Source organism: Medicago sativa, chromosome 3 (genome assembly GCF_051527215.1).
Source record: "Medicago sativa cultivar Bolivia chromosome 3, Bolivia_mono, whole genome shotgun sequence".
Taxonomy (NCBI): Eukaryota; Viridiplantae; Streptophyta; class Magnoliopsida; order Fabales; family Fabaceae; genus Medicago; species Medicago sativa.
Genome location: NC_140751.1, coordinates 12042369 through 12061305, shown reverse-complemented (window position 1 = coordinate 12061305; position 18937 = coordinate 12042369). Strand labels below are relative to the sequence as shown.

Sequence of the window (18937 nt, the reverse complement as noted above, 5' to 3'; positions counted from 1 at the left end):
TATAATAGTTTAATATGGATCTTCATGATCTAATGGTTAAAACTACTTATGCACCGTATGAGATATGTAAAGCTTACTCACCCTAGACCGAGCCATGTTATATTAATAGTTAAGAGTCTTGAAAAATGAACTCTTAACAATGTCTTGACGACACTGCTAGGCTAATGTCAGAACGAATATTTTTTAAGTCATCTGGACTTGAACTTTTTATAATGAAAAAATTGGCACTGTTTTTGTTGCTTTTAGCTTAGTAACCGACAACCAGCATTGTTTTATATAATATAAGACATAAATAAGTGTGAACCTTGCTTGTTTTATAAGATGGATCAAGTCAACATATCCATGTCACCATGTGTTACTGGTAAAATATATTCACACTGCAAAAAATGTATAATAATCATTTACACGGTTATTGATATGGGGAAAATGTATAAAAATAGATTTTTGCAGTGGAAAAGTTTGCACAAAGAGACAGTCCATGTGCTTCCTGTAAAAAATAATACATATATTTAATAGTCGAGCAATCATGCTTACTGCTTCCATTGAATCTGAAGTTAGTTAGTAACTATAATAAAAACCAAATACTGAGAAGCAGAGTTCTCGTAAACCTGATCTTATCTGATTATTATTGTGAAGAGACTAATCTATGGCAAGTATTGTGGTAGGAGCACTCCTTTCAGCTTCTGTTGAGCTATTGTTGGAAAATTTTGTTTCTGGTGACTTCATGGACTTTTTTCGTAGAACGAAACTTGATGTTTCACTCTTAGAAAAGTTGAAGATAACACTGCTCAGTCTTCAAGCTGTACTTTATGATGCTGAGAAGAAACAAATCACCAATCCCGCTGTTAAGCAATGGCTGGTTATGCTGCAAGATGCTGTCTTTGAAGCTGACAATTTGTTTGATGAAATCAACACAGAGGCATTGAGGTGCAAAGTTGAAGCCGAGTATGAAGGACAAGCTTTCAGTGCTAAGGTGCACAATATCTTTTCTTCTCGTTTTAAACTGTTTAATAAAGAGATCAATTCAAAAATGCAAAACCTATTTGAAAGATTAGAATGTTTGAGACAACAGAATCTTGGATTAAAAGAAGGTGTTTCGAGTAATGTTTGTCATGGAACTCCTCCTACTTATTCTTTTCTTGGTGATGAATCTGCTATTTATGGTAGAGATGACGATAGAAAGAAACTCAAAGAGGTTTTATTGTCAGAAGGTGTTGGTGATGGTGGAAGTAAAATAGGAGTGATATCCATTGTAGGCATGGGAGGGCTGGGCAAAACAACACTAGCCAAACTCCTATACAATGATCCTGAAGTGAAGGAGAAATTTGATTTGAGAGGGTGGGCACATATCTCAAATGATTTTGATGTTTTTAAGATCACTAGAACCCTTTTTGATTCCGTCAGTTCAAAAATAACTAATAACGATAACCCGAAATCTCTACATCTTGAATCTGTCAATTCAAAAAGAAATGATACTTGGGACCTTAATACTCTACAATTGCAATTGCAGAAAAGCTTAAGCAACAAAACTTTTTTGCTTGTATTGGATGACATATGGTATGGAAGATATGTTGGTTGGAACAATTTGAATGACATATTTAATGTTGGGGGTTTGGGGAGTAAGATCATCATCACAACACGAGATGAAAGAGTTGCATTACCCATGCAAACCTTTCTTTTTGTTCACCGTTTGAAGCCTTTGGAAAGTGAAGATTGTTGGTCTTTACTTGCTAGACATGCATTTGTAGCAAGTAATTACCATGAACAATCCAACCTGGAAGTAGTTGGGAAAGAAATTGCCAATAAATGTAAAGGTTTACCATTAGCTGCAATCGCGCTTGGAGGTCTTCTTCGGATCAAATTGTCACAAGATTACTGGAATGATGTACTAAAAAGTAGCATATGGGAATTGACAGATGATGAGGTGCAACCTGCTCTGCTATTGAGCTATCGTTATCTTCCTGCTCCTTTAAAAGGATGTTTTGCTTATTGTGCAATTTTTCCAAAGAACTTCTTCTTAGAAAAAACAATGGTAGTTCATATGTGGATTGCAGAAGGCTTAGTAGTTCAACCCAAAAATGAGAAAAGATGGGAAATAGTAGCAGAAGAATACTTTGATGAACTTGTGTCGAGGTCTCTGATACATCGACGATATGTTGATGGAGAAGATTGCTTTGAAATGCATGACCTCATCAATGATTTAGCTGCAATGGTTTCATCACCCAATTGTGTGCGGATGGATGAATTGAATCAACATGAAAGTTTTGGAAGGATACGTCATTTTTCGTACAATAGAGGGCAATATGACTCTTATTATAAATTTGTTAATTTGTATGGATCAAAAGGTCTGCGAACGTTCTTAGCCTTATCATTACAAGGCATGCAGTTTGAATGTTGTTGGTTATCGAACAAGGTATTAGATGACTTGTTGTCAACAACAAAACAATTACGCGTGCTGTCTTTGTCCAACTATCATACTATCACTAATTTGCCCAACTCTATTGGAAATTTGATACACCTTCGATACTTGAATCTCTCTCGCACTAGGATTAAAAGGTTGCCTTCTGCAACATGCAAGCTTTACAATCTACAAACCTTGTTGCTATCAGACTGCTGGTCACTCAAAGAATTACCAAATGATATGGGGAAATTGGTGAATTTACGCCACCTTGACATCAAGCGGACTCAATTGAAGGAAATGCCTGCACAAATAGTCAAATTAGAAAATCTCCACACTTTGTCTGACTTTTTTGTCAGCAAACAGTGTAATGGATTGAAGATTGCAGATCTGGGAAAATTTCACCATCTTCAGGGAAAGCTTTCCATCTTCCAGCTACAAAATGTTAATGACCCCGCAGATGCTTTTCAAGCAAATTTGGAGAAGAAAATACATATTGATGAGTTGGTACTAGAATGGGAAAGGTATGGAACTACAAATTCAAAAAATCAAAGTGTTGTACTTGAACAGTTGCGGCCGTCAAGATATTTGAAAAATCTCTGTATTTTTGGCTATGGTGGAAACAACTTTCCAAATTGGATGGGTGATTCTTTGTTTAGCAACATGGTGCATTTGAAGATCTCAAATTGCAATAATTGTTCATTGATGCCACCCCTCGGACAGTTAGGTAATCTGAAAGAATTATTTATTAGTAGGATGTGGTCTATAAAGAGAGTTGGCACTGAATTTTATGGAAGTAGTGGTTCTCCTTCATTTCAACCATTTCCATCATTGGAGGAACTCTCATTTTTCAGTATGCCAGTGTGGGAGGAATGGGAGCCGGTTGATGGTATAGGTACAGAGTTTCCTAGTCTTAGATATCTTACACTCGAAGGGTGTCCTAAACTCAAAGGTAACATACCAAGAAACCTTCCGTCCTTGACGACACTTAGGCTTACAAGTTGTCCCTTATTTGTGGGGTCAAGGGATTCACATGACAATACCAACATGACCAGGCCACCGTCAGGTGTTGTATTTAGGCAACTGATGCTACCTCCTTTGAATTTTCTTGAAAAATTGGATATAGATAACTCTCCCTCTTTGACATGCTTCCCAAGAGATGGTTTACCCAAAACCTTGAAATCTCTCAAAATTCATTTTTGTGAGAATCTAGCGTTCCTTCCTTATGAATCCTTGAGCAATTACACATCACTTGAGAATTTGGAAATATTTCGTAGTTGTAGCTCAATGACAACGTTCACCTTGGCTTCTCTCCCAGTCCTCAAAACTCTGTATATCGGAGCTTGTAAAAATCTGAAATCAATATTAATTGCAGAAGGTATGCCACAACAGAGTCTCTCATTTCTTAGAAGCATCACAATACTGTTTTGTCATGAATTGGAGTCATTTTCCCTGAGTGGTTTACCCGCTCCAAACCTCGTTTATTTGGAAGTGCGAATGTGTAAGAAACTTTGTACACTACCAGAACCTATAAACACTTTAGCAAGCCTTCAAGAAATGGAAATTCAAAATCTTCCAAATCTACAATCTATTGCCAAAGATGGTTTTCCTAGCAGTTTAACACGACTGACTATTGGCTCAATTGGAGGGATTTCGGGGAATGCATTGTGGGAACGTCTCAATTGTCTTTCAGTGTTGCGAATTAATAGTGGTGATATAGTGAAGGCCCTAATGAAAATGGAGGTGCCACTCCTACCTTCTTCTCTTGTTTCCTTATACATCTATGATCTTGAAGATATAAAATGCTTGGATGGGAAATGGCTTCAACATCTCACCTCTCTCCATAACCTTTACATTGAATGGGCTTGGAAGCTCAATTCATTGCCAGAAGAGGGATTGCCTTCCTCTCTTTCTGAACTGTGTATCATAAACTGCCCGTTGCTGAGAGCAAGTTTGCATAGGAAGCGAGGGAAAGAATGGCGTAAGATTGCTCACATTGCCTCCATAGTTATCAACAACAAAATGATCACATGAGTGTCGTGTCCAGGTTCGCCACTGAAATGCTTCTGTCACTATATCATCAATAAGTATTATTCATTTCAACATTCACAACAGCACACAATACACCAAATCAAATTGATATCTTTTATTTTATTTACAACGTCCATTAATTGTGTTTTGGACTATATGTTTACTACTTCATGTATCAGATTTGGTGGCTTAGTCTTTGTGTTGTGTGGAACATTTTTTAATCATTTTTATGCTTTGGCTTGTTTGCAGATCAACTAGGGATGATTGTGTAACTGGAACCAAGATGGAGGCAGTGGCATCTCAGGTATAAATTTCCTATTTAATAGCTTTTGTCATTACTCCTTTATCTTTACTTTTTTATGCGACTATTATTTACTCCTACCTCTCTTCTGGTTTTATCACAGGATTCAGAAAAGGAGATAATTGCTGGTGCAACTCATAGAAGAAGCAACTGTCTGTCATAGTTGATTTCGCAGAAACTACTTTGCCGCACTGTTTTCTTATAAGCTGCATGCTGTTGTGATTTCTAAAGATATTCTTATTCTAGCACCTTTTCCAGCTTATGTGGTGGTGCTGTTTTAAAAATAATGTTTTAATTTTTAAAATTTCTTGTTCATAAGTAGTACTGCATATTATGATCGGAGACATGATTCTACTATGTTTTATTCCTAAGGCTCGTTTGGTTCAACGGATAGAAGAGAGATTTTAATGGAAGGGGAGATAAAGGGAGGGGATGAGGTACACATTTGTTTTTTGCATTTGCAACTTTGGCTGCTATTTAGTCATTTAAGACTACTAGTCTAAAATCAATTATATATTGTCGTTTGTTATTTACTTTTTACCATCTAAATGAGGTACACATTTGTTTTCTGCATTTGCAACTTCTAGATAGTTTTCTAATAAAAATTGAACCGTATTAATAAACTAATAAATGCTGGCGATTTCTTCATCATGTTTTTGAGCCATTGGCAATGATTGTTTTTACTGTGACATATGTATATATTGCTAGTAACTAAACTCATGTCATCTTTACTGGTCAAGTAAGGGTTCAATCTTCAATGGATTTTAAAAATCACTAATAAGATGCTTCACCAATGTCTCTTAACAAAACTGGGTAGATTGTTCCTATACTCTTGCCTGCATGGCTCTACACGCTTCATGGTTTGGATGCTCCATTTCTGAATGTGAAATATAGGATGAATGTCCCATGCCTATTGTCGACGATATCTCTATCAAGGCCTGGATATTCCCCAGAAATCATTTAAATGTGTGCATGGAACCATTGGATGAATCTACCTCCAGTTGGGCAAACACAAACCTAACATTACAGGTAATGTGTCAAATACAACAAATACAAAGAAACTTATGATGGAGTTGGTCAGTGTTTGCTAAGAAACTACAATTAACTTCTAACATACTATCAACAAGAAAAGTTACGGCATGTCAATCCTAGCCAACTTCATCGACAGTATCATTATCAATGCTGATGCCTAACAGGAATAAGTAATTTTCAATACGTATAAATAAAATGGTAGTAAAATGTGATGCTTTTCGTAGTCAAGCGTTAAGACCATTGCATGTAAAATTTTAGTAAAAATGAAAATGTACACAAACTTAATACCAATTTTTGTGCCTCCACTTGGCAATGCCACGGAAATTCATGTTCTAAAAGAGGACAGAAAATACCACTAAAATAATTTTGATTGTCGAGAGAATTACCTGTAAGATTTTGTGCAGCATCTTTGACATGCTCCTTCCCAACAGAAGACATGCCAAAATCTCACATATTATCAAAAACAGAAGACTTATTTATACCTCCTTTTCTGCGTTTGCGACATACCACAAGAGAGTCGGGAGTAAATAATTGTAATATCCATTTAATTTAACTATTTATAATAGTTAATTTCAAGTTGATCCATTAAATTCTGATAGCAAAATTTAGGCAGCTGGTTAGTCAAACTGCCAAGTTTTGTAGATTTAACATTATTTTATTAGACTTAGGTAGCAGAGAAGCTAAAGATAGAATGTTCTCTTTTTTTAAGTACAGACAACTGTGTTCTATAACCATAAGTTCGGTTTGTTACGTGAAGATGAGGAACTTATATGCCACTTATCAGTAAAAGGATCGTAAGGAGTCCTTGTAGGAAGTCCTCATACTTTAGAACTGTAAGATAACCAGTTCGAAACAGCAACCAAAGATTAGAAACTAAGATTCTCAAGGTGGCCGAAATTTTATTTGGAATTCATGTACAAAATATGAATGACCTGACACTGGTTCTCAATCCTTTGAATTTGGGATAATAAGACGATGATTCTCAATCTATCTTTGAAATATTTTGTATCATGTTTTTTCAGCCACTTATCAATCATGTTATTGAGATATATTTTGTACTAAAATCATGTCAAAAAATGGGACTAATTTAAAACTCGCAAATAGTTTTGATGGTCCACGGCATTAAATCTAGGAATAAGCCAACGTCTTTTGAAAGATTCTTTGCAACACAAGACATGTCAAAATCACATATACTTTCACAAAACAGAGGACTTGTACTTCGTTTAGGAAAACTCAAGAACAGCAACATACTGTAAGATACAAAATAGTTTGTAGGAAATGCATCAGATTATGTGCACGATAGAAGGGATATAAAATAACCTTTTGATATAATCACCGTAGATATATCTAGAGTGCTAGATAAACTCCACAAATATTGCAACAAAATTAATGACGTTTAGCAATTGCTTACTCACAATTGAGAGATCAAAATCTACAAGTCTCTAAGATGCTCTTTCACAGGTTACATGTCTCATACTTTATAAATATTGCGAAGTAAAAGACTAGCTTTGGTAAATACTCCCTCCGTTTCAAAATGAGTGTCGCTTTAGCCAAAAAAATTTGTTTCAAAATGAGTGTCGCTTTCAGTTTCCAATGCAATAATAACTTTTTCTTTTCAATTGTACCCTCCAATTAATACTCTGCACACTACTTCCAAAGTATTACTTTTAAAACTAACCAATAGTTAATAAGGATAATTTGGTAAAATAACCATTCTCTTTCTCTTAATCATTGCATTTCTTAATAAGTGTGTAAACACCTAAAGCGACACTCATTTTGAAACGGAGGGAGTAAAACGCAACTACCAGAACCAAATACAGCATAATTTAAAAATGGAATTAACGACCTTGGGTCAAACCTGAATTTCACTACATAGTTACTAATAAATATCCTGAAAGATTAACATTTCTCTTCAGGCGTGTTTGGATTGAGGGTTTAGGAGGGGAAGGGAGGGGAGGGTTTATTTTTCTTTTTTAAATTACGGACTATATAACATTTTTTTTCTAAAATAAATTAAGTGTAATTGAAGTATTATATGATCGTTTATTTAAAAATGAAAAGTAAACCCTCCTCTCCCTTCCCCTCCTAAACCCTCCAACCAAACACACCCTTGGACTTAAGCTTACTGCTTCTCAAATAATATAACGTCTAGAACTGCAACAGTCACGTAAACATACAATTTATGTTTGTTTGAGATATTACGGTCTTTGCACTTACAAAAGCATATTACACATGAATTAATTTACATTTTTTGTACATGCATCACAGTATATGTTGTGGAAAAACTAAACAAGGGAATTTTTAGTTAATCAAATTGAGTGCAATTTTTGAAAGTTAATAACCAGCTTCATTGGTGAAGGGTAAAGTAAAAACTCACATAAAATTGAGGCTCATAGACTGGAGACGTGGAAAACAGGTCACCGGTGTTGGAGAAGTTCGTTCGCCTTCATGAGCAATTCAATTCAGAAGCAACCAACAGACACACAAAATTGGATCTGCTCAATGGTGGCACCTGTTTGGGATGGTGGCAAGTAGAAAAAGAAGAATAAAATATTCATATTGGCACAATAAGTAGACAAAGACTAATTCTATGGTTTTTTTTTTTTTACGCAGACTAATTCTATGTTTAAAAACATGAATTTGTGTTTTAGTATATGCTATGGTTAAGTCAAGACAGTTAGACAAACACAAAAATGTGGAAATGCATAAAGGATATTTATATGACTAATAGATAGATTAGAGAGTAGTTTAACCAATGTTACAAAAGTTTGATACAGTCAACACATTAAAACCAACTCATTAAAATATCTATGAAGTCCTTAAAAAAAAAATCTATGAAGTCATATAGACAAAAAGAGCACCTAATTTAACCTTTTCATCTGTTCCATCTCGCGCGTGCGAATTTATTTCCCACGACAGCTAGATTGGGCAGAAGCAGGGGGTGCAAAATAATATAATTCTACAAATTAAAAAGTTAGCGTTATAATCTTGTATTTTTATGTTACTATTGAAATTATCAATATTAAATGATGATGATATAATAATAAAGAAAAAAAAAGGGAAGTACTCGAAGACTCACCCGGACAGGTAACTCATGTAATCAATTTGTCATTGATAATTATGGAGGGAATGTGAGAAATCTCACTACTACAAAAATGGGCTTATATAGCGCTTTTTTTTGGCTTTAGGTAGCGCTTTTGAAGCGCTATTGTAAATGGCGCTGGTAAAGGTAATATAGCGCTTTTTTTTCTGTATAAAGCGCTAGCTATAGCAGGGTTTATATAGCGCTTTATGTCAAAAAGTGCTAGCAAAGGTTATCCTTAGATAGCGCTTTCAAAAATAAACGTCATCTAAGACAAGTTTAAAAACAGCATTTTTGTTTTAGGGTTAATTATGTTTCTAGTCCCTATAAAATAGCGACCTTGTAAGTTTAGTCCCTACTTAATTTTAATAGCATTTTTAGTCCCTAATTTTGTTTTTCTGCACTGAGTATTAGTCCCTACTCAATTCAAATTTGTTTAATTTATGCTTAAACTCTTAAATTTTTGAACAATTTTTTGCAGACATGTTTAGAACATTACTAAAAGTTCGTCCGCAAAAAATTATCGCAAAATTTGATTTCTACATCCAGATTTTATTACTTTTTATCTTTAACTTTTGTCGTTTTAAAAAATTCATATTTAATTCATTTCATGTCAGAAAATTCTAAATTTTAGTAAACGAACCTTTCATAGTGTTCTAATCTTGTCTCAAAAAAATCGTTCAAAAATTTAAGAGTTTAAGGATAATTAATCAAACTTTGTTTTAGCAGGGACTAAAATTATAAGTAAATTTTTTTTATAGGGACTAAAAATGCTATTAAAATTAAGTAGGGACTAAACTTACAAGGTCGCTATTTTATAGGGACTAGAAATATAATTAACCCTTTGTTTTAAAAGCGCTATGTAACAATAGGTTTAGATAACGCTTTATAAAGGAAAAAAAGCGCTAGGAAAAGTATTTATTTTATTTTATTTTTGTCAAAAAAAATTCCTTTCCAGATAGCGTTTTTTTTTATTAATTTAAAGTAATATATATATATATATATATATATATATATATATATATATATATATAAAGTCTGAAATTTAAAGGGAAATGTATATAATTTAGGCACATTATAATTGAGACTATTATTTATCGAATAAAACATAACCATATCATAAAAAATGTATGTATATATAGCATAAAAGTCAGAAATGTATAGCCTCTAATATGGTAACATGGATATCTCTAAGAGTTACAACTAATTAGTTGACATAAAGATCAAAATCTTCTTTGGTATCATGCAGTCTTCATCTATTTTCTTGGTCTTCTCAACATTTTTATCCAAAACAAGCACGCAAATCATCATTCATTTCCAAATTTCGTTCACTCTCCTCCACCTGAATATATACCAGAAAACGCCATTAAGCAATAACGCTATATTATATTAGAGATAAATTCAAAGTACTACTGATCATGAGTAGAAATTAAAGCAAGATTATAAATTAAAACAACTACGTACCACTTCTAGCAAATATATTTAGAAACATTAAACTCACCTTATTATAAAAAAAATCATATAACTTTTAGGCTGATCATGAACCGACACCATTCTTCTTAGATTTCTATTAGTTTATCTTTTGAGTATGTCATACACTTGAAACCATCAATGTACTGTATATATTATAACATTAAAAATAACCATGTTACTTAATAAACTTAATTATACATAGATATTATACTTTAATATAAAAAAACATACCAACTTTGGAATCTCATTTAGTTTTGAAATGAGAATATCTTTCATAAACCTCATCACAAAGTACCCGCAATCTATACCATTTTCTTGGCAAGGACACTACAAAAAATAAAATAATAAGTAATTGTATAAGTTAGTTTATTTGGTATGCCATGTAGAAGTCACGATGGATGATTATGGAATTGATTAGTAGGTTATACAAAAGGCATATGCATAGTGTATATCATATTATCACATCATTCAATTAGTTTATTAGAAAATAATTCTAGTCACACACAAAAAGTGTTATTGTTTATATATATAAAAAAAAATTGAACCAAAAGAAAAATTATTCATCTTACTAGTTGTGTAGAGTTTAATTAAACCCAAAATCTTTAATAAACAATTGTCAAATTTCAATAATTATTCATCAAACAAAAATTTTGAATTTTCGATTGTCAAATTCATCCTAATCACTAACAGTGAAGTCTTAAATTTAGTTTGAACCTTGAAAACCTAAAATATCCAGATGAAAATATGAAAAAATTAAAGAATATTTGAGTTAAATTGAGGTAAGGAAAGAATGAAGATGGTACCTGAGATGAAGAATTGAGTATTGAAAAAGTTGTAACCGGTCGACGGCAGCGACGATAGGATGCACCGCAATTAAGAGTGAGATAGAGGTGGTTGTTCTGGAATGAATCGAAAGAGACGGTTATGGTTTTGGAATAGATCGAAGGAAGCGAGTGATGGTGATGAATGAATTGATAGATATAGGTGGTTGGTGATGAATGAATCAATAGATGTGGTGGTTCTGGACTGAATTTCCTGCACACGATCTAATGAAAGTTTTGAGTAAAGTAGTTTTGGGTTATGTTATTAATTGCTTTAAAAAATACGTTTAATGAAAATTATGTTATAGTTTTTATTTTATCTTTAGGATGCATTAAAATAGGGATTTCCATTAAAATTGGGATTCTTTGTTACTTTTGAGTATATAACAAAAAGAAGTTACGCTTTGTTGTTAGTGTATAAAGCGTTTTTTTTTTTTTGTGTAACAAAAAAAAGCATTTTTTTTTCAAATATAAATAAAAAAACAAAAAACGCAAACTTCATGAAAATTATGTTATAGTTTTTATTTTATCTTTAGGATGCATTAAAATAGGGATTTCCATTAAAATTAGGATTCTTTGTTACTTTTGAGTATATAACAAAAAAGAAGTTACGCTTTGTTGTTAGTGTATAAAGCGTTTTTTTTTCAAATATAAATAAAAAAACAAAAAACGCAACGTGCAAAGTAGGATTTATGGAAAAGTAGGATTTAGTGGGACCAGGACATTTGATTTGTTTTTTTAGTTTGGATTTGTTTTTTGGGAAAAAGTTTAGATTTGTTTTTTTTTTAAAAGTTTAGATTTAGTTTGTTATATATAATATACATAACAAAGGTTTGTTATATATATGATAAAAGAATTAAAAAAGTTTGTACCAATTTTTTTTAAAAAAAAAAAGGTGTGCTTTGTTACTGCAATCCATTTTTCATTTTTTTTTTTGAAAGATGCAATCCATTTTTCATAAAAATTCAAAAAATATTTGAAATATGCTATGCAGGGGATCGAACAGGGGACCTGTTAGTTAATGTACATTAAATCAGTTAATAAAATGGCGCTTTTTTTAACCTATAAGCGCTATCTTTCTCAAGCATACAATAGCGCTTTTTTTAACCTATAAGCGCTATTTAAGGTTGATTTATATATAGCGCTTTTCATAAAAAGTGCCATATACGATTAATCATGTTTTTTATTTAAATAACTATTATTTTTACTTAGCCTATACTGACGCTTTCAATACAAAGCACTATATATACTTAAAATGATAGATAGCGCTTTTTCAAAAAAGCGCTAGCTAAGACCTCCGTGTTTTAATTTATAGCGCTTTAGTGTTAAAAGCGCTATTTATGAGGCGCTATATTTTCCCAATTTTGTAGTAGTGTCTTACGCCACTCTTTCCCTCGCTTCCTCTGCAACTTTGCAACCAGTAATGGACAATGAGTGATACTTAGTACAGAAAGAGACGAAGGCAATCCCTTTTTTGGCAACAACTTGAGTTTGGTAGCGTTAACAATTTCAAGGTATCGAAGAGAGATGAGATGTTGCAACCACTTCCCATCAATCCTTTTATCATTAAGACCACAGATGTGAAGTGTCACAAGCGATGTAGGTAGCAATGGCTTCATCATCGTGCTCACAATATCATCACCATTAATTTTCAACACTGAAAGATGAGGGAGATGTTCCTAAGTTGGTTCAGTATTCCACGTAATCCCTTCAACAGAGCCAACAGTCAGTTCCTGTAAACCGATGGGCAAATCATCTATCACAAAAGATTGAAGATTTGGTAGATTATCAATTTCCATTTCTTGAAGGCCTGAAAGACTGCTCATTGCTTCAGGTAGTGCACGAAGCTTTTCACACTTCCACACTGCAATGTAAACAAGGTTTGAAGTGGGAAATTGTAACACCCACACTAGACGTATCTAGAAAGTCTAGCATGTGTGTTGGTTTAGTACTGGATACATTAAAAATTTACAACATAAAAACTTCGTATGAATATATATTATACAACAAAACGCGTTCGTACATTATCAATACAATTCATCTTGACTATAGTATCACAAATACGTCCTTGAAATCCATAATCATCACGCTGCGAGTACGAACGAGTTTTTGCTGAAATATCCATCCGGCTACTACCTTGATGTCCAACCTGTTAATCTGCAACAAATAAGGATTGGGATGAGACATAATGTCTCAGTGAGTTCCCCTAAATCCTAGGCTATAGATAACCTCAGGGGAAACCTATGGTCACCACGTGTCTACATTACAACCTGACGGTTGATTATACGTGTGTGATCTTGCTTTCCTAGACGGTAGTGCATGCTAGACCATCATGGGTTCATCTTACTTGTTATAGGCTTCACTTCTACACGTGTCATGGCGGTAAGGGGAATTCTAAAACCGCAATGCCAAGCATACGCTCTACGTAGCGAGGCCTAAGTCTAACATAATCATGACACGTTTCTAAACTGGACGATTAGGGGAAAACTAAGACCGTCATCGGCACATCTTTCTCTATTTGCATAATACGATGTATCTAACAACGTATCTTATCTTGCTATCTTACTAGTTCTTGATAATTTACGTCCATGCTCTACTAATTCTTGACGATCTACGTCAAGGCTCTATGACATAACATATACGTGTCTAATAAATATGCATAGTCAGATTCAATCATTAAGTTAGCGTTTAACAAACAACATTATTTGAGTTCATTTTACGGAGAGCCCCGGGGTGGAGTAAACCCGAGTACAATCCCATACATACCGAAAATACCTAGCTAAGGTAATCGGACTCCCTCAGTGACGTGTGGGCCCCTCTCGAAAGAACCTTATCCCGTTCTCACGTTACCTACGCCTTACTTACTCATTTACCACGAATCCTTAAGCGATCCTTAGTGTGATAAACTACACATACATATCATGGTCTTAACATTCATAAACATTCATATTCATATCTAATCATATGTGAAGAGTTTGCTATCAATTCACGGCTTATCTTACATACTTAATCATTCTTAGTCACGTGCGAAGAGAATATACTTCGCGTCTTAACCTACATACGGTTCATGCTTAACTTCTAGTTCTCGACAAGCTATGTCGAGGCTCTACGTTCATTCCCTTTCTTAGTTCATCATCTACCCGAGTAAATCGGCTTAAACTCTCATAAGTCATTCTTGCCTTTCATGTTAAGATTGCCATGGTTTTTGATTAAAGGATCAATGGACGATGTATGCAAATTTTCAATAATGTCTAGAGACCGATAATGCCATAAACCCAAGTTTCAAGCGTTTATAAACTTTAAGATTTGATAAAGTCAAGTTTGTTCCAGTAGGAAAGTAAGTGAAAACAGCAAAAGAATACTTCGAAACGATCGCCTCGGACCCCCACACGACTGGCCCCAAGCACCCGAACACAAGACAACGCGGACGTTGTCCTGTCTGGGGCGCCTGGCGCCAGAGGGAGGGTGCCTAGCGCTAGCTCCCTGACTTGTGGGCGCCTAGCGCCCTTGCTCAGGCGCAGCGTTGCGAATTTTGCGTTTTCAGTGTTTTCGGCTACGGGTTTTCGCCATTTTCGACCTAAAACTCGTCCAATTGAACCCTGTAATGCTCCAATACATCCAGCAACATGTATAGCTTCATTTAAACATACCTCATGGCAATTTTAACTTATAAAAAACAAGAATTATTTTGGGGTACTAAAGATTCATAAAAGCTAAACTAACATAAAACATGATTTCTTCACAAGATTGAACAACCCAAAGGTAGGATATCTATCTATGGAACTCACCTAAATAAGATTGCACAAGCTTAAGCTTCCAAAGATCAAACTCTAACTCTTGCTTCATCCATGGTTCTTAGCTTAACAATCAATCCAAGCTTTCTAGTTGCTACTTGAAGGAGAAGAAGAAGATCATGATGCTTGCTACAACCCCAACCAAAGGATCCTTGAGAGAGTTTGAATGAATTGGGAGAGAGGAAGGGGCGATGGCCTAGAGAGAAGGAGGAGAAAAATCTTTCTCTCAACCCTAGAGAGAGAAAGACAAGTGAAGAATGAATATTTTGAGCCAAAAATCACTTAAATACCCCTTTTGCGAGCAATTACCATTATACCCTTATCTTAAGCGTGTTAAATCCGACTCTGATACTTGACTCGTATTTAGCTGACATAACATAATAAATATTTCCATTATACTTACTTTCCAAAATATAAATCCTCAGGCGCTATCGATTGGTAATATTCCGATACTGACAGGCGGGATATTACAGAAATCCACCTGGGGGAAATGACTCCAATTCATTACAATCCCATATCTTGATGCTTCTAAGAAATGGGAGACTTTTTTGCGACCCTTCTTCTGCAATTAATATAGATTTCAGATTTTTACAACCCTCAATAAATAGACTTTTGAGGACAGGGAGAGCGCCCAAGGTAAATGATATCATGGAATTACAGCTATAAGATATTTTCAATTCCTCAAGAGATGTGTAATTGTGCGAGTATTCATGAGGAAGGAACTCTAGATTCTCACAGTTACTAATTATGAGAAATTTCAAGGTTTTCGGTAGACCGTCTTTTGGGAAAGACATCGAAGATGGAAAGCCATCTATGGTCAACTGTCGAAGGGAATTGCATGGGAACATCAATTGCCTGAATACACGAACTGAGGATGGAAATGATTGCACCAATAGAGGACATTCTCTTAAATCAAGTTCGGATAAGGAACGAAATTTGTCGGGTATTTTTCCTATTCTCAATTTCGGGCACTTAGTTATTGACAAATTTTGTAGACTAGGAAACTCTTCATTCGTGCCTCCAATCAAGTTCCATTCCTCGCACTCTTGCATATCCTCAAAGTGTAGAGTCTCCAAAGAGGGAAATGGTTGAAATGAAGAACCATCAGTTTCATAGAACTCATTACCAATTGTTTGTACGGATTGCATCCCTTTAATAATGAGTTCTTTCAAATTTCTCAAATATCCAAGGGGTGGAAGCCATAAACAATTATCACAATTTGCGATGCTTAAATACACCATGTTTCTATATAAAAAATCACCTAACCAATTTGGAAAGTTGATTCCACCATAGCCTTTGATGGTGAGACTTTTCAAATTTGTTGAGGGTCGCAAATGTTCAAGAACATCCCTTTGAATTTGTGAATCTGAAGAAGTACCACCACAATCCCATTCTAAAGCTAACTTTTCTATTTTTTGTTTCTTTTTCATATTGCCTTGATCTTCTTCAAAGGGGTCATTAACATCTTGTAGCTGTGAGATGGAGAGTTTCCCAAATAGGTGCGGAAATTTTCCCAACTCCGCAAGCCTCAATCCATCATTGTGTCTGCTGACAACAAAGTCAGACAAAGTTTGGAGCTTTAATAGTTTGGTTATTTGTATAGGCATCTCCCTCAATGAAGTGTCTCTAACATCAAGGCGACAGAGATTAACCAATTTCCCTATGTCCTCTGGCAATTCAATGAGCCTTCTACAGCCTGCCAACAACAAGAACTGCATATTGGAAAGCTTGCATGTTTCAGAAGGCAACCTTTCAATATTAGTGTGAGAAAGATTTAAGTACCGCAAGTATAACAAATTTCCAATAGAGGTGGGAATCTCAGTGATACTCTTGTAGTTTGACAAAGACAACGTGCGTAACTGTATCATTGTTGGAAGCAAATCATGTACTACCTTGTTTGATAGCAAACATAGAGGCGATTGTTCTTGTAATGGTAATTGTAACGCCTGTTTCGATTATTTAATTATTTTAATGAGTTTTAGAATATATTTATATGATTAGTGTGATTTATAAGATTTATGTGATTTATATGATTTTAGAGAAATTTATGAGACGTTGTGACTTATTTTATTGTTTAATAAAATAAGATTCGAAAATAAAATAAATATTAAGTTGTGGGGTTATTTTGTGTAGAAATATATTTGTTATTTGATGTAGGGATATATTTGTTATTTTGTGTAGAAATATATATGTTATTTGGTGTAGAAATATATTTGTTATTTTGTGTAGAAATATATATGTTATTTAGTGTAGAAATATATTTGTTATTTTGTATGGAAATATATATGTTATCTGGTGTAGAAATATATTTGTTATTCAGTGAAGAGGTATATTTGTTATTTGGTGTTAAAATATTATATACATATATATTTTGATGAAATATGCTATTATGCGTTATTTGGTGTATTAATATTATTAAGTGGGAGAGATATATATTTAATTTAGAAATAAATAAGATTACGAGGAAAAGAGTAATTTTGAGGTGTAAGAGAAATTAGATGAGGGGTTATAAATAAGAGAAGTTGGGTTTAGAAAGACATAGAACGTACGATCAGTTTTTGGAGAAAACAAGGTTTAGAGAGAAGAGAAGAGAAGAGAATAGAAGAGAAGAGAAGAGAAGACAAAGAGAAGAGAGAAGAGGCTGCATCGATAATTCTAAGGTAAGGGTGAGACTAGCATTCAATCTTATTATGTGTATGATTCTAACGATTAGATTTAACGAGTTGTAGGAAGAGTTTTTGAGAGATCGAGAATTAGGGTTTAAGTGAAGAATTGAGAATTAATGGTTGTTGTTGTTTGATTTTGATGATAAGAGAAATTTGATTTCACTCAAAATTGATGAAATATAATGTTGTTGTTGATGAATTCATGGCTGCTTGTTACTGTTATTGTTATGATATGTTTTTGTTAATGATTGATGCAATGGGTAATCATAATCATAGAACTTGAAGTGAATTTATGGTGTTCTTGAAGGTTTTCATGAAAAATGGGTCAAATGGTGATTTTTGTTGAAAGGGTGTTTTAGTTCAAGTTTTATATGGATTTGGGTGTCTTTTCATGTTTAGAAACGTTTAAACAAACTTTTGGACCAAATTTGGGCTTAGGGGATTCAAAATTGGGATTTTGGGATGAAAAAGGGAGTTTTCCCGAGAGCTATCTTTGACAGCATTCTCTGTTTCATGTTTTAGCATCTTCTTCACACATTTCAGTTTTGAATTGGCTTTAGGTGTAAACACGAAAGTTGTAGGTATGGATGTTAGCTTTCTAATGCTGTTGGTTTGACTTCAAAAGGATTTATAGAACTTGAGTTATGGTCAAATTACTGCACGTAGGTCACAGTGAATTTTTATGGACTTTCAGCACAACTTTTCCGAATTTAAAATGAAAACTGGTATTGATCGGTTATAAATCCCATACCCGTGTTTTGAAAATGAGGAAAACCCAAACACATACCCAACCCGAGTCAAAACTGGGAAAACCCGTCAAATTGGGCTTGGTTTGGGTGGGTAACGACGGGTATGGGATTTGTTGCCATGCCTAAGTGGAGTGCAATGATGACCTACTGTCATTACGTAATTTTTAGGACTTATATTGACATTTTGATAGTGTTCTGAGGCAATATGAGGTATCCATGGGTGTGAAAAGCAGAAATTCTGGAGGTGCTGAAAGTATAAAATTGTGGCGCGATTTCTTATGGCTTGACACGATTTTTAGTACAGAATGAAGGTTAGGTTCTGCCACGGAAATCGTGGTCCGATTTCTGGTCGCGTGGTACGATTTTGAAGAAGGATCTGGAAGGAATCTATGGTTTTAAGGCAACCGTGACACGATTTTTACAGGCGTGACGCGATTTTTGCTTAAGTAAATTTTTCCTATTTAAGCTGATGCCGGTTCCAGAATTAAGTATTACGATTTTAGAGAGCAAAAGTACGATTTTGAGACCTGAAGATTGCTAGGAGGGTGATTTCATCATCCTTTATTCAGTTCATGTATGTTTTAATTCTT

The 18937-nt window shown here is 34.3% G+C and overlaps 1 protein-coding gene and 1 pseudogene across 1 annotated transcript; one reads left to right on the top strand and one right to left on the bottom strand.

Moving 5' to 3' along the window:
* The first annotated feature begins 608 nt into the window (after nucleotides 1-608).
* On the top strand, nucleotides 609-4438 carry LOC146935770 (putative disease resistance RPP13-like protein 1). Its single transcript, XM_085750859.1, has one exon. It carries the CDS (start codon nucleotides 647-649, stop codon nucleotides 4430-4432), a length of 3786 nt encoding a protein of 1261 aa, XP_085606985.1. The 5' UTR covers nucleotides 609-646; the 3' UTR covers nucleotides 4433-4438.
* A 4416-nt stretch (nucleotides 4439-8854) lies between these two features.
* On the bottom strand, nucleotides 8855-18501 carry LOC146935769 (putative disease resistance RPP13-like protein 1; annotated as a pseudogene).
* Nucleotides 18502-18937: the final 436 nt, after the last annotated feature.